Raw genomic sequence first — 17,250 nt, forward strand, 5'->3', positions numbered from 1 at the left:
TCTGGCCAAAATACATACATGAATTTTATATACTATAGAGGTTATACTGCTGATTTTTAGAAATATTAAAAAAAGTCAAAAATTAACAATTGTACATATAATCTTTAATTATCAAAAATATTCAACAAGAAACTAAACGCAATTTAGTTTTGTCAACTCTAAGTTGTGGATATGTAATATTTTTAGTTTTGTTCAAAATTACCTTAACCACGAGGACACAATAGTCCTTCTTCTTTTTGTTACAAAAATGGCGTCAGCCACACAGAAAAAAAATAATAAATAAATTATAAATATTCTATATGAAAATTCATGAACTAATACTCGTAAGATTCACATATATATATATATATATGTATATATTTTAAACTTATCTGCAATACATATATTACTGGCAAGACTCGATTATACTATCACAAAACTATAGATAATTGATGAGCTATTAAAAAAAATGAAGTTAACTCACCAGACAATTACGTCAACTGAAGCATCTGAGAATTTTTACATGGCGAGCCAGCAAACTCCCAGCATGCTCCAGTTGATAACAAGTGAAAAATTAAATTCGTAAAAACAAAACTACAATGCCGTGAAGTAAAATAATAACCAAAGCAAGGGAACATAATAATAATAATAATAATAATAATAATAATATTTTATAAATGACTAGATTCTGAATACATTACATATCACCCTCCTCCGTCTGAAAAAGTTCAGGTGATCAGGCTGAACTTTTTCAGGCCCAGAATGATACCAACCTTATTCAGAAAATAGACCATTAAAATATACAAAAAGGAAATAAGTATTACATATAAATAATTTTGACGTTTTTGTGGCCACAAAAAACAAAATATGAAGTGCAATTAACACAACAAAACCAGAGAAACATATTTATATGTGAATTTTATATATCTAGTAGTCATGCCAGACCTTCTTAAACCTTAAGGATCACTAACATGCATCCGAGGTAAGTAGCGTTTTAATAACGATACATGATAAGGAAACTTCCTATTTTGAGATTCATTGAATAACAAAGCTGTATTTTTACTCAAAAACGAGTCAATAACCACGGGCCCAACCCATAAGGGCGACAAGGATTTATTAATCGCATCTTTCTTAGACGACAGAATATGAGAGCGATACAGCACTTTATCCCCTTCTGAAAATGTTACTGGAGTTACTCGTTTATTATAAATACGTCTTCGTTCATTCCATACTTTTTCCATACTTTTTCCTTAGACCAAATATCCTTGGCATCTTGAGCTACAATATCGTTATCAGAAATATCCCACCTAGCCATCAAGGGATCAATGGGTTCTCTTCCCATATACAAACGAAACGGGCTATATTTAAGTTCTGAATGAACTGCCGCATTAATGCCAAATTGCAATTCTTTCAAATAACTCGACCACTTGTCTTGTTTGTCATGAAAATAACTTCTGATAGCCGTTTTCAAAACCTGCACGTATCGTTCCACGGCGTTTCCACCAGGAAAATAGGGTGAACTACGTATGTGCTTAATACCTAAGCCATGCAGGAAAGACCTGAAGGTATAACTTGTGAAATAAGAAGCCCTGTCCGTAGTGAGAGAAAACGCGAACCCAAATTTACAAAAAATATTATATAATTCGCGTGTAATAGTAGTGCTATTGGCCTTCCGCAATGGAACTAAATGCAAAAAACGTGTACAGTTATCAAGTACCAATAACACATAAGAATAGCCTGAGCTAGTGGATAGAGGACCAGTCAAATCGGCAAATAGATGCCCATTAGGAATCTTATTATATTTAGATATTAATTCCGCTTGTGGTTTGGCTAGTCTAGGTTTCGAAATTTGACAAGTATGGCAAGTGGTTACAAAAGACTTGATATCAGCCATCATATTCGGCCAAGTGAAAAGCCTACGAATTTTACACAAAGTTTTAAAATAACCAATATGATTGCCCGTTAGCTGAAATTCGTGATAGTAACTCATGATCATATTTCTCAAACACAAAGGTAACAATATTTTATACTGAACATTACGAGCTTTAGTTCGCTGGTAAAGAATACCATTTTCTATTCTATAATCACCCAACTTATTTCCATTATTAGCCACTTGTTGATATAAGTCTTTCGTGTCATATTCAGTTTTTTGATAATTCCTAATATCACCATAGGCTAGAGGCAAATCTCGCAAACTACATATAAAATTCTTAGCATAAACATCTTCATCCAGTGGTTCATCTAACACATCATACAAATTGGTGTCATAAATACGGGTGAGAAAATCCGGTATTAAATTCTGTCCCGATGTAATATGTTCAATTTTAAAATTGAACTCAAAAAGTCTTTGAATTATGTTACCATAATGAGATACTTTCTTAGGATTGCGTAACATATGTACCAAACTCATATTGTCAGTAAGGATAGTAAATTCATTTACCAAGAACTGCTGAAATCTAATCACCGCATTAAAGATACTAAGCAGTTCCAGTTCAAAGATTGTACGATTAGCGTCAGCCTCCTTTAAACGTTTAGAGTAGAAAGCAATAGGGAGCATTGAACCATCAGTTGTCTTTTGTGAGATTGTCGCAGCCAGGCATTTTAGAGAAGCATCTGCCTGAAGATAAAATCTCTTATTAAAGTCAGGAACCTTTAGTATTATATTTTCTTCAAAGGCTTCCTTTATTCTTTTAAAGGCATCGACCTGCCTAGGCCCCCACTCAAATTTTCGTTGAGGAGATTTTAACTCAGTAATAGGCGACATTATTTCCGCATAATTAGGACAATGTTTCGCATAATACCCCAGAGCTCCCAATAATTTCTGAACCCCTCTTCTACAACGGGGGGTGGCAATCGACGTATCGCCTCAATACGCTCAGGGAGTAATGAAACATTACCATCAGAAAACAAAAAACCCAAATACTGAATAGAAGTTTGAAACAGCTTACACTTTTGAGGCGAGACCGTTATCCCTCTAGAACGCAATCTAGAAAATACCTCAAGCAACAAATTCTTGTGAGATTCTACATCAGAAGAAGTTAGGACAATATCGTCAATATAGAAATCAACACCCTTTCCTTTTAGATCACCCAGCACATCATACAAAACACGAGTAATTGCTTGACTTCTTATCTTTATTCCCATAGGGATTCTATTCCACACATAGGTTTTTCCCTTAAAAGCAAAGGCCGTATAGGCCCTACTACTTTCTGCAAGGACAATTTGATGAAAACTCCGTTTGGCATCAATATGTGATATTATCTTAGCGTTAGCTAGTGAAGCCATACACTCTTCTACATTAGGACAGATCATATTGTCACCCATTAAATGCTCATTTAATTTCGCGTAATTTAAAACTACTCTCCCTTCACCTTTGGAATTTTTAACAATGAAACAAGGAGATCGGTAATCAGAATTCGCTTCTTGAATGACCCCATTACGCTTATATTCTTATATAAATTTTCTCATCTCGTTTCTGTGAGCTTTCGACAGCGGATACTGTTTTTCACAAACAACAGTGTTATCCTTTAATTTTAAGTGATATTCAAAATTGGTAACCTTACCTATTTTATCTGTAAGAACTTCTTTAAATTCATCACACATATATTGAACAAACGAACTTAATGTAGGATTTGAAACAAGCAACTTTTTATCAACACTATTTATAATACTATTCGTATCAACACAAGGAGCCAAATTGGCTGCATTATCAACACTACAACAGTACATTTCATATTCCACTGGTTGAATGTCTGGCACAAACAGGTGTATAGGAAAACAGCTGTTATTTTTCTTTTGTCTTTTTGTTGATAAACATTCATTTTTCGGTGGCAAATGATAAGCACTCGCTGAACGTGTGGACTCTCGATTCTCATAATTATTAATAGATAAAGACCTCACCTGCTGTTTTTGTATGTCAGTGGCGTATCTTACCGGGACATCCACCTCACCAGAAACGCCAGGAATCAGATTCCCCTCAGATAGCCGAGAATGTAAATCCTTCCACTGTGCCCCAGCAACAGAATAAACAGTTATAGCCTTAGATCGACGATCCTTTGCATTGTTAAACATTCGAACAGCGCAGGAAGTATCTGAGGTGACAGCATCCCCAAAAAGAGCGTGTATTGGGTGCCCTTCATCGACAGACTTCCTGCAAGTAGAATCAAAGGCACCAGTATCCATGTTGGAAAAAGATCCAGGGGAGGGTGGGGGGAGTTGAGTTATTCCCGTAAGTAGGGGAATAGACAGTTGATAGCGTTGAAGTTTTAAAGATTTACTCTTAAAGTCCAGGTAGCACTGAGCATCATTCAAAAATTCCAAACCCAATAAAACAGGAAATTCAAGTTCTGGATAGACAAATGAACGCACACTAATAAGTTTGTTTTGGATTTTAAAACTGAATCGTACACACTTGTCTAACACAAGTTCGGTATTATTAACTGCCTTTCCTTTAAATATTTTAGGAATAATTTTTAAGTTCATTTTTGTTTTCAAAAACTGAAACACCTCATTATTTATTAAATTGATTGAAGATGCTGAGTCTATACAAGCATGATATTGTTTACTAAACAACTTAATTAACACATAAACACCTCTATTAGTCTCTTGTGAAATGGTACTGAAGCGTCCCTGGCCTTCCGTATTATACGAATGTCCTTTTGTGTTCATAGAATTAAAGGAAGATGAAGGCAAGCGCGCAGCACTATCTTTATTGTGAAAAGTTCTACCACCTTTTGGAGAAAAATAATGCCCCGATCTCGATTTATGAAACGAGGGGGAAGCACATTCAGTAGCAGTTCTCGTAGAAGACGATGTGGGTTGAAACGAATTATTGAATTGCAGAGAATAAAGTTCATGCTTCATATACTGTTCCAATAATTGTTCAAAATCTCTCATGGATTTAGGCATTCCAGCATAGAATAATTTCTCCCTAACACTGGGAGTAACACCCAAAGCAATAGCACGCAATATACTTTCTTCATCCACTGTAAGATCTAAAATTTTTACACTAGTACACACCCTCTTTACATAATCCTTAATACGTTCACATGGAGCTTGGGGACGATAAAAGTTAGTAACGATAAGGTGATGTTGAGCACAGTCTGAAATTAACTGCCGAACAACGTGCCTACATACAGGGTCCAAGCGCTAGCTAAAGAACACACTTCAGTAAAAATATCACTAAGAGGATTTCTCATCCTGGATCTCACTGCCAACATTAAACATTCGAAAGGAAAAATGTTCAACTCGTCCAATTCACTCAATTGGACTAAAAAGGTATACAATTGGGCGGGCACTGTACCATCGCACATCGGAAGTTGATTCACATGCATATCAATAAGCTTCAATTGTACATTTTGTTCTAATTTGCTATGAGGGATTGAATCCGAACTCTCATTCATATGAGGTAGCGTTGGTCCGCCTTTCATATGTTTACTAGTCCCACTATCACCTCCTGACACAAAATCGGTTTGAGTAACTTGTGACTTCGCCTCGGGTTTTGAACCCCATACCTTTCCGGAACGAGTAAGGTGCAAGTCCTTATCTTCTTCAGATTCTGACATTATGAATTATTACAAATATTTGTTGGCAAAACAAATAAATGAAGTTTGTAAAACCATAACAATATAGCTGTCGCTTTTTGTTTTTTTTTCCTATTAAATAATAGCACGTACCTGTATTCGTAAGTTCAAGGCTACACACCAGCAATCTACACCTGTTGTTTATAATCCAATTGATAACACGAGAAACAGACAGGTTTCTTTCACTATCAAACAAATAGAAGTAATAGCAAAGACTACATGCCCCCGAGCTACTTCGATTAAAGGCCAGAAACAAAAACATACGAGAGTGAGTTGACGTAATCTATTATATGTAACCATTTCCTCTCTCCACCCCCACAACCCACCCAAGACAAAATTGAATAAATCCAAACATGTATTGGAAAGCAGGCTGTAAGGCCAGAGAGACAAAACAGCCACACATCTGGATGAGTTATTTAACTTCCCGAGAATCTAATTTAGTTTCTGGCCAAAATACATACATGAATTTTACATACTATAGAGGTTATACTGCTGATTTTTAGAAATATTAAAAAAAGTCAAAAATTAACAATTGTACATATAATCTTTAATTATCAAAAATATTCAACAAGAAACTAAACGCAATTTAGTTTTGTCAACTCTAAGTTGTGGATATGTAACATTTTTAGTTTTGTTCAAAATTACCTTAACCACGAGGACACAATAGTCCTTCTTCTTTTTGTTACAAAAATGGCGTCAGCCACACAGAAAAAAAAAATAATAAATAAATTATAATTATTCTATATGAAAATTCATGAACTAATACTCGTAAGATTCACATAAATATATATATATGTATATATTTTAAACTTATCTGCAATACATATATTACTGGCAAGACTCGATTATACTATCACAAAACTATAGATAATTGATGAGCTATTAAAAAAAATGAAGTTAACTCACCAGACAATTACGTCAACTGAAGCATCTGAGAATTTTTACATGGCGAGCCAGCAAACTCCCAGCATGCTCCAGTTGATAACAAGTGAAAAATTAAATTCGTAAAAACAAAACTACAATGCCGTGAAGTAAAATAATAACCAAAGCAAGGGAACATAATAATAATAATAATAATAATAATAATAATATTTTATAAATGACTAGATTCTGAATACATTACACATTGTATTAGTGAGGATTGGACGGATACTTAAGATTTTAATACAAGGTAAGGGTTATTTAACTATTTATTTCATTATATAATTTTCTTAGAAAGCGTGGATTATAGTAGCTTTCCATTGTAAAGTAATGCACTTGTCTTACTTGTAGCCGAAAACTCGGAAATCCTGTTATTTCTTTATTTTTACAAAGATACATGTATAACTCTAAAATAGTACTTGTCATTTTGTGCCTGTGTGTTACTATGTGAAGTTCTTCTCGCTTTTTTTTATTATATTTTTAATAATTGAGGCGTTGACATGGAAAAGTATGGAAGCTACAGAAACCAAATTTTAAAGGACAAACAAAAGCATTTGTGCCAAAGCCCTCACAGTCGCCGCTAACGCCATCTTTGGAGAGCTACAGAAGCTAAACTGTTTCGTCTAGCGACTTAATTGGCTTTATTATGCCATGGCATGAGTTCTTAGTATCTTATCCGCCAATATACTGATTTTCGACTTCCGTTTTGGTTACTTGCATGCTTTTCCATGTCAACGTCCCATTGTTTCCGTAGATTTAACAGATAGTTTTATAACAATTATCCATTTTTACAGTTAAAAGTGAATTTGTTTTTATGTAATATGTAAATATAGGGGGGAACTAGGTGCTTATATAGTACGTTCTACAAGTGTGGCGCAGTGCATTGTTCTTTGTCTCGCATGTGATGCCTGACGTAAGGAACGTCCTGTATATTTCGTATCGTCTACCTAAATATGTTTTTATTGTAATTATTATTATTATTACTATTTTAGATCCTCGTACAATGAATAACTTTACCTGTTACTGTGCAAAAGGATTTGAGGGCCCGTATTGTAATATTCCATATTGTAAGTGTGATATTCCGGACTGTAACACAACGCAGAGATGCCTGAATGGTGGATACTGCAACGAGTCAGGAATGGTAAGTGTTATTCTGAATTCGAGAAGTAACATTATATAAACTACTGCTTCGAACCTAGATTTCAGTATGCTAATTGACAATTTGTTTTAAACCTTCTCACTACGCTTATCACTTTCGTTTTCGTGTAAGCAGTTCCATAATGACGAGTGCAACAAATTTGGGAAGTAGGATATGCACACAGTAAAACTAACAGAGTGACGGTTACTAACATGGGGCTTAGCTATGAAGAAGCTAGTGTTTTATGCTATTAGTATTAATTTATATTATATTTTTCTCCATTCTTCATTTGAATAATATTATAGTGTATATTATCATATACTATGATGGAAGTTCAGTTTCACCATTGAAACAGATCTTAGTGTTCTAACTGAGAGGCGAAACGAAAAATCATGTTCTACATAAGTAGAGGTGCCAGGTAAACATAAAAACACCACTTTCACTGCATTGTGAAAAATGTCAAATTTAATTTATCCTACAATTTCATATGAATTTGCTTTAGGGAGCTTGATTGCATTTTTATTTTCCTATTATGCAAAAGGAGGTGGTTGTGCCTCAGTGACATTAGCTTTTAACCCCTCCATTTTTTTCAAACTTGCATCCTGTTGCCTATATTTACCTAGGTAAATCACGTATGTTTAGTATTAATTTTATAAGTGATACAATAATAATACTCACTCTTATGGGAAAAATGGAACAAATGCATGCATTATTTAAAACGGATTTCACAGATAGTACAAAGCGAAAAATTAAGACGTGTGATCGTACAAGAAATCAAAAATGAAGGCTCATTTGAGCTATATACAACCAAAATATCCGAGGGAGATCAAAATTTCTTTCCTTCAGATATTATTGTCTCACATATTTATGTATATTCGAAATTAAAACAATTTTGTTTCATTTTTATTCTAGGAACCAATTTGCGAGTGTCCGAAAGGATTTACAGGTCTTTTCTGCGAAGAGAATATTGACGATTGTAAACTTGCACGACAGCCACTGTGCAAAAATAAAGGAAAATGTATAGATTTAATAAATGCCTTTAAGTGCGATTGCCATGGAACTGGTAAGTCTAAATCTTCATCATATATAGTACATAAATGAAATGAAATATCATCTAGAGCTAATCTGTGTATCAAATTTTTAATAGGTAAATAATTAATAATAATAGTAATAATAGAAATAGATTATCCACGACTGTCTTGTCTCCTACCGACTCATTTCAGCTTTTAAATCGCTCATACCACTTGTAAACAGTCTTCAGAGTTACAGCATTATCGCCATACACCAATTTCAACATTTCATGAATTTCTTTGGCACTTTTTTTTGCAACTTGAAACAGAACTTAATGTTCACGCGTTGTTCAAAATCTATGATGCGCGACAGACACGGTAAACACAACCTCACTGTAGCGGCTCTGGACGTTGACTGACAAGTCAGAACGTGTTGCAACTTAATGCTGTATGTCTCAAGGGATCAGGCTATCGGAGAAATTACATCAAATGGTTGTAGCCTCAGCAGTTGCTGCTAAATATATATATATATATTTTCACCATATTTTTTGAACACATCTTATAACTAGCAGATTGTGTGTATTGTTGTTGTATTTTCGTAACGGACACCTTCACATATATACTGCTTGTAAGAGCAAAGCGTTAGATGGCTATTGGAATAGTGGAAGCCGGTTGAAAAATTATTTTTTCTAAAAAAAAATCTAACCATAAATGCTAGTGTCACAGTGTCGCGGATCAGGGAAAATTTACTTATTCAGTCATGGAAATTCAGAGAAATTAGTCAATAGCGGATCTAGAAGATAAAAAAGGGGAAGGGGGGGGCAGTCAGAACCGAGATTATGATAGGTATGTCATGAGTTTGCTATAAACTTCCAAAAATATATAAATAATAGCTTAAATTATTTTAACCCCTTTCTGCATGATTTTTTTTTTCTTTTAGGAAAAAATCAGTATTGGAAATCCTCATATGGGAACTTGAAAAATGAATTAAAACTTGAAATTTAGATTTTTCACTTAATTCCGACGAGAAATAAGTAAGTGCCATATATGACACACTTACAACTCACAAAGAACATGCCAGATGACACCAAAATCTCTTATTCATACATGTCAATATCTCACACAGCAGACAAAACAGTCATTTGATGCCTTTGATAAATCACAAAAAAGCTAAAGTGAAAAAAGGGTATGTACCATATATGGCACGGTATGCGGTAAGGGGTTAATCACTCAAAAAACTGGCGGGCAGGGCCATCCGGCCCGGGCTAGATCCGCCACTGAAATCAATACCAAAATTTAGTGTGAACTCTGTGATAGTTTAAAATAGGTTAAAAACTAGTCGAAGTTACCTTATTAGAAGTATGATATGAGCTATAGAATATCCGTAAAATGGAAAAGGGAAGGAAAAATTACGATTAGGAATCACATTTCGTGTATGGTATGCGATTGTGGTACACGGAAGCTTCTAAATTTACGAGCGTAATTTAATAACAGTAATAACAGTATATGCTATAATGTTTGCTAATATGCTGTAATTTTATTTAAATATATTGTAATATATTTAAGCATATTTGCTAATATACTTAAACTTTTCTTTTCTGCTTTATTTAATAGGCTTCAAAGGTGATACCTGTGAGGAAGATATAAACGAATGCGACGTGAATCCATGTAATGATCTAGATCTTATGGCAAATTGTATTAACACCTATGGCAGCTACAAATGCGAGTGTTCAGAAGGGTTTTGCGGTGTGAACTGTACAATGCGCAACATATGTGAACTTGTAAGTACTGATTGTTCTGGAAGTAAATTACACATCAGTAGTACCTAACGAAAACATGAATATTCGATCTTCAGCCTATTAGTCGATCAATAGACATATCAGAACTGAAGCTTGCAACTTCCGAATTTCCCGTTATTTATATGTTTATCTTTATTTATTTAGTAGTGTCAATAGAAATGAAGTTCATACACCTTTGCAAAAATACTGGTTTCACAAAATGTGTAAAGGGCGAAGTAAGATTACACTAGAAATTGAAAGTTTCTTTTAATCTCAGTGAAACATCATGATTACATCAATTAACTCCTCTGCCGGTTCACAGAATATGAAATACGGCCATCCTTATGAGAATGATAATTTCTTCTTTGTACATATAAAAAGAATGCTTGCCATATCATAACAGAATTGCTTTCCTGTCTTTTTTTTATTTTTTTCAATGAAGATTCTTTTCTAACCAACACTAACAGTCAGGGTTGGCAAAAGCCATGGTTTTTATTGAAAAAAACAAAAAAACCGTTTTTTTGGATTAAACCCTTAAACCAGTTGCTTTTTTGGTTTAAATAATTTGCTCTATGAATTTATATCACATACGGGCAGAAATAAGTTTGTTTCGCCTTAGTGTTACTATGCAACAACCGGGTTATGCTGGAAGGGGTCACATAAGCTTAAAGCGAATCCATACCGCTTCTCGGCTTACATCCGAGAGAAATTGTCCTTCGAAACCGGGACTAATTGGCCACAAATGCGATACGTCTGCCGACTTACTCACGAAGGACTCCTGATAAAAATACGTTGTACTGATCTTTACATACTTGTTAATATAATTGTCAAGAGTCATTTCAGAAGGACAAAGGATAAACAGTTGCACAAGTGAAACCATTATACAGAATTACGTATGGACAATTTCAAAATACTGCAGAGTGTAGAAGAACTAATTTAGTCCAAGTTAGTTCACTACGACTTTTATTAGTCCAAGTTAAAGGAATACAACGACTTAATTTGCATATCACTAACAAAAGTGAATAAAGATACGAATTATTTGAGTCTACTTTGGCTCTGACCCATTTATACATAAATATATGCCAAAGACACTTCTGATTTCAATAAATGCCTCTCGTGGGGTTTGTAAAACCCCGCCCCCCAAAATGTACGGGATTTCGATGTATTTTATCAATAGTAAACATTATTAAAACGAAACAATAATTAGATTTTTTCTTGATTGCAATTACATAACAATAATGACAAAGCATAAAAAATCACGAAAGAAACATTCCTAAACTTACAAAAAAAAAAAAAAAAAAGTTGCTTTTGTAGTATAATCTCTGAGTAGTGAATGGGGAATTTAATTCTGAATATAATACGCATAATATACGGGAGTGAAACGTGATAATCCACAAATGTGTGTTCATCAAGATTTTACGAATACTTACACTTTTACAAACATTTTTTTTTCTTTTTTTTTTTTTTAACAGCTGGTTTAAACCATGGTCTAAACCATGTTGGTTTAAACCAGCCAATCCAGTACATACAATAATCAATATATAGTCTCCACAATTCCCCCAGAGGAGTAAAGTAGTTAAGTTGTTCGAATAATTCAGATGTAAATCAACTTTCGAACACGCATTTTCAAGGCTAGTATGAAATTTAATTTCATTTCGAGAACATGTTGCCTGCACTCACTTTCTAGTTAAAATGCGTATAGTACAATTATTTTCTGTTTTGCAATACAGGTACGGTTACCATACGTCAGTATTTATGTGGACATGTCCGTATTTTGAGAGTAAAAATTTGACTCAGCATGCATTTTCCAAAGTTAACTTCTACATCCACATGTTCTAAGTTCGATAACTTCCTAATGTGGTCTATCGCATTGGTAACAGTACTCAATGAGGAGCGTAGGGACTATTTTGAAGTATCAATTGCTCTCGTAGGGCGTCTTATCGGGTTCTTTTTCCATTCCTTATGTATCTATGCTTCCGGTTCTTTCTGCTGAGCTTTTTCTCTGCTAGTGTTTTGTGAACATATATTTAAATGGTTAAATCTAGGCACGCTCTGATCGTTTTTTTTTTTTTATTATTATTATTGTGCTAATTATGTTTTTTATGAGCTTATTATATGCTTATTACATCAGCATATCAGCCAGTACATTGTAAATGGTTAATGTTTATATGACGAGTTAGCCAGGTGAGAATGTGTCCGCATTTTGGCATTTCAGGAGAGATTAACCCTAAATATAGCAAGTTCGGAGTAGATTGTGTTACTAATTATGTTTTTATAACCAATGTGTAACTTTTATTGTTTTTCTCGTCTTCAGGAGCCACCTTGCGAAAATGAAGGCATTTGTGAACCTGTGTGCGATGACTTTTCCGATTACAAGTGCATATGCGAAAACTTCAGTGGAAAAAACTGCACAGAAGTGAGTATTATTTTCTGTAGTAACTTATGTATTATTTATATTTTTATGATAGTGCTAGCCGCTGTATTATTTAAGTGATATTCAGAAAGTTTGTTGCATCGCATTATATTAATACATAACATAGAAAGAAGAATAAAATTGTTATAATAGCATCCACCGCTGTTTAAATTTAAATAAAAATCATAACGTAACATGCTAAATATACGTTGCAATTAATGATTACAAATTATTCTGCGCAGTATTATTGTTGAAATTCATCAGTAGATATCTTCTACTTTCTTGTTTAGCTTTACTAAAGACACCGCGTTTTTAGATATGTATTCGAAAGTAGTATGTTCTAGAGAGATGCATCAACATGTTATATGCTCTTGTGGAAAACAGTGCTATTATAAAGGAAATGTATATAACTTTTTTTTTTTTTTTTTCATTTTCAAGTGTCACAAAGGTAAACCTTTTGTTTATAGTAAATTATTTAGAATTCTTTTTATATACAAAACCCCATATAAACATAATGTTAACATTGAATGTTCTTTGGATAGTTCCGACAGGAATAATAAGGTTTCTTATTACCTATAATTCCTATCGCACGTTTCTCTGTTTAACAGTGGTAGCTTTCTTCCAAAATATAATTCCGTATTTATCTTACGTTTGAATGAAACATTATAATATAAAAACACATGACAACTAGTAAAGTAATCTTTATGACCCTTGTAATTCAATAGTAAAATTTAATTTCAGTGTGTATTTTTGGTATAACATTTCCAACTAAGGTTCTACCTACTAATGAAAGAAGAAAACAACCATTAATTAATTAATTAATTTATACACGCTAAATCCTCTGTAGGTGCGAATTCTAACGCAAAGAGTGAAAATGTGACTGACTGGACGGGGATCTCAGGTATACCGTGCCGATGTGTTAAGAGTCTTCATCCCGACGAAATTAAAATACCGCTAATTTTACAGTAATTATGTGATATCTTCAAATAGATAAAAAAATAATCGAAATGTGGAACAAGAGCGCCCTAGACAATGTTATCTTACATGAGATACCGTTAACACGACTCACTTATCTGCTTTCGATTTCGAGCCATTTTGAAAATCGGTATTTATTTTCGCGTTTCTAAACAGCTGAAAACGGAGAACCACTAGTTGACTTGTGATAACGGTACCTCACGCAAAATAATATTGTCTAGGGCGCTCTTGTTCCACATTTCAATTATCTTTTATCTATTTGAAGATATCACATAATTACTGTAAAATTGGCGGTATTTTAATTTCGCCGGGATGAAGACTCTTAACCACTGCGTCACCCAGTCCGCTTCTCACGACAGCCACTCACTCTCTCACTTTTGAGGTCGTGATCTCATCTCGGACCATGTGGGTTGTACCATAGGCCCCAAAATCGGTTGTTTCCTCCTTTCATTAGTATGTATGAAATTACAACTGCCATAAGGTGCTCGCAGGATTCGCACTCGTCTTGAAAATCCTGGAAAACCTGAAAATGTCCTTGAATTGATTTTGTCCTGGAAACATACTGGAAACGTCCTTGAATTGATTTTGCCCTGGAAACATACTGGAAATGTCCTTGAATTGATTTTGTCCTGGAAACATACTAGAAATGTCCTTGAATTGATTTTGTCCTGGAAACATACTGGAAATGTCCTTGAAAATGCATTTCTGTCCTTGAAATTTACAAAACTACTGAATGTAAGATTTTTTTTTTTTTTTTTTTAATAATTATAATGAAGATTTTAATTGATTGCTATTCCTGTTTTTGTGCTGAATAATAATTTGTCATGATCCTGCATGTGTGGGTGGTTGGTGAGCCTTCTTTCTACCGACAGGGTGGTTGGCTGGGAGAACTCTTCTTCTTTCATTCACTATGCTGTCAACCCATTCTTGGATAATGTCTTCACTTGCACTATTCTATACAAACTGTGTATGTACCAGTATCAATCCTCCATATATTGGTGTATGACAACATTTCCCGTAAATACCTTACTTCAATCAAGATCACGAATTGAAAGAGAAAGTCAAGTGCAAAGCAAGAAGAAAGAGATAAGTGAAAATATGCACCAGCTGCAGAGAAAGAAAGGGAAATTGATGGAAACAAATGAAGCTTTGGAGACTGAAACAAACCAGCGTGTACATGAAGTAGAACAGAAGTCTTGCTTTATTTTATTGATAAAGTCAAATGCTATCCGTAAGGCATCTTCACTAAGGAAGAAAGAGATTATGCCTATAGATGAGAAAATCACACAACTCTATACTCAGTTGAAAAACTTGTACTATATTTCCTTTTTTCCCCCTAATTATATCTATCACACTATCACGCAATGAAGATGCCATGTACGAAAAATAAATTTTTGTTGTTTGTAAATTTGTTCTGTGTACAATTAAAATGTCATATAGAAAGAATGAAAATACATGTGCTGGATGTGGGTGGATCGGGTGGCTATAAGGGGAGTTGAGATGCCCCCAAAATAAATAAATAAAATAAAATAAAATAATAATAATAATAAAAAAGAAAAGACGCACATTACGCTCCACTTTGTGTATTAATACTGTACTTGCATTAATATTCACTGCATAAGCTATTGTACTTTCCATTTCACTGTTGAGAGTTTTGAATCTACAATTGCAATCCTGTTATACCTTCCTGTGTCGAAGTCCTGAAAATTTTTTTTGGGAAAGAGAGTAGAAATCAATATTGACACAGGATTGTCCACTCGCAGCAGAGGGCTATGGTACAACCAACGTGATCAGAAATGAGAGGATCGACCTCGAGAGTGAGAGAGTGGGTGGCTGTTTTGGGAAGCTGACTGGATGGCATAGTGATTAACGAATCGGTACGGTATGCCAGAGGTTCCGGGTTCGTGTCCCGGTCCAGTCAGTCACTTTTGTACTCTTTGCGTGGTGTTCTACAGTTTGAATACAGTGCGTTTCGAGAATTCATTGTTTCAGTTTTCCTGTAATTCAATTAAAGTTCATGGTTAACGAAGTAATTAGTTAGGAAACACTAAAGTATGGTTGGTGAAAGATTTCGTATTTGCATTTGTTAGTAATTTATTTATATCACCGCCATATGGTGTTGTATTACATTCCTCCAGCGATGTTCTTAAATCATTTATGTGAAATTGAGCTCAATACAGAATCACAGTACAAAACTTACTTAGGCCTATATAGATGATTTTGAATACCTTGATGTTATTCCCATATATTTTGAGTACTTGCCCTCAGCAGGGTCCCCACTCGTCCTGGAAACATCCTGGAAATGTCCTTGAAAATGCATTTCTGCCCTTGAAATTTACAGAAATACTAAATCTTAAATTTTTCATAATTATAATGAAAATTTGTAACTAGTCTCGTAAGACCACTCCTCCAGCGGTACCAACGTGATGAACCTCTGGATCATTCCTAGCTAAAGAATTGTATGAAGTTAGAATGAAAGTGGCACACATAATCATCCAGAAATTTGTTCTTGGGACATTGTCTTCTGTTGTTAAACTATCACAATTCACCCCATTAAAGAACAACATAGTGAGTGCATCAAATGTGGATTTGGATTTGCAACTTTACAAAGTTTCCGTAGTGAATGCAAAGAGAGGAACGTTACTGAAAGTAAAAAAACTCCAGGATAGAGTTGAATGCGAGACATTCCTGTGCAAATTGCTTTGTATGCCATACAGAAGAGTCCACTGAAATATAGGCTTATGAGAGACCTTACATGCATAGATCCAGATAGTGTGTCATCCATAAAGTTTCATAGTGTCCTTCAGTCACTGTTGGAGAAGAAATGAGCGGCACCCAAAGAATGTGATCAGATGTTTATTTTGTATGGAAGATTTAGTGAACAGTTTAGAGATGCACGTCCTGGGTATAACTTGAACCCTGAGAGGCTGGATTGTTTTTGCACAAAATAGTTGGATACTTCTGAAGAATTTGAAGATTTGTTGTTAATCATAAAGAAGTTTCTGGTTTTGTCTTATGGAGAGGCTGCTGTCGAACGAGGCTACAGTATAAATAAATATCTGCTTGTTGAAAATATGAAGGAGAAATCATTGGTCGGTTTGAGATTGGTGTATGATAACATTTCCCATAAAGCTCTTACTTCAATCAACATCACGAAAGAAATGCTGCATCATGCCTTCCATGCAAGGCAGCGCTATATGACAGAGCTGAGAAAATAAGGACTGTTGAAAGAGACAGTCAAGTGCAGAGCAAGAGGAAAGAGATAAGTGAAAATGTACAGCAGCTGCAGAGAAAGAAAGGGAAATTGATGGAAACAAGTGAAGCTTTGGAGACTGAAGCAAACCAGCTTGCACATGAAGCAGAGCAGAAATCTTGCTTTACTTTATTGACAAAAGTCAAATGTTATCCGTAGAGCAGCTTCGCTAAAGAAGAAAGAAATTATGTGTATAGATAA

The 17,250-nt window shown here is 34.5% G+C and overlaps 1 protein-coding gene across 3 annotated transcripts in view; it reads left to right on the forward strand.

Moving 5' to 3' along the window:
- crb (cell polarity complex component crumbs) overlaps positions 1-17,250 on the forward strand; it is a 249,974-nt gene that overhangs the window by 227,092 nt on the left and 5,632 nt on the right. For all 3 annotated transcript variants that reach the window (XM_081764729.1, XM_081764731.1, XM_081764730.1), the window contains 4 exons: positions 7,475-7,623; positions 8,533-8,683; positions 10,245-10,411; positions 12,723-12,824. In XM_081764729.1, coding sequence (XP_081620855.1) covers positions 7,475-7,623; positions 8,533-8,683; positions 10,245-10,411; positions 12,723-12,824 — 569 coding nt within the window. The remainder of the gene's footprint in view (positions 1-7,474; positions 7,624-8,532; positions 8,684-10,244; positions 10,412-12,722; positions 12,825-17,250) is intronic.

The sequence above is a fragment of the Thermobia domestica genome, chromosome 7 (assembly GCF_964235325.1).
Source record: "Thermobia domestica chromosome 7, izTheDome1.hap1.1, whole genome shotgun sequence".
NCBI classification, from domain to species: Eukaryota; Metazoa; Arthropoda; class Insecta; order Zygentoma; family Lepismatidae; genus Thermobia; species Thermobia domestica.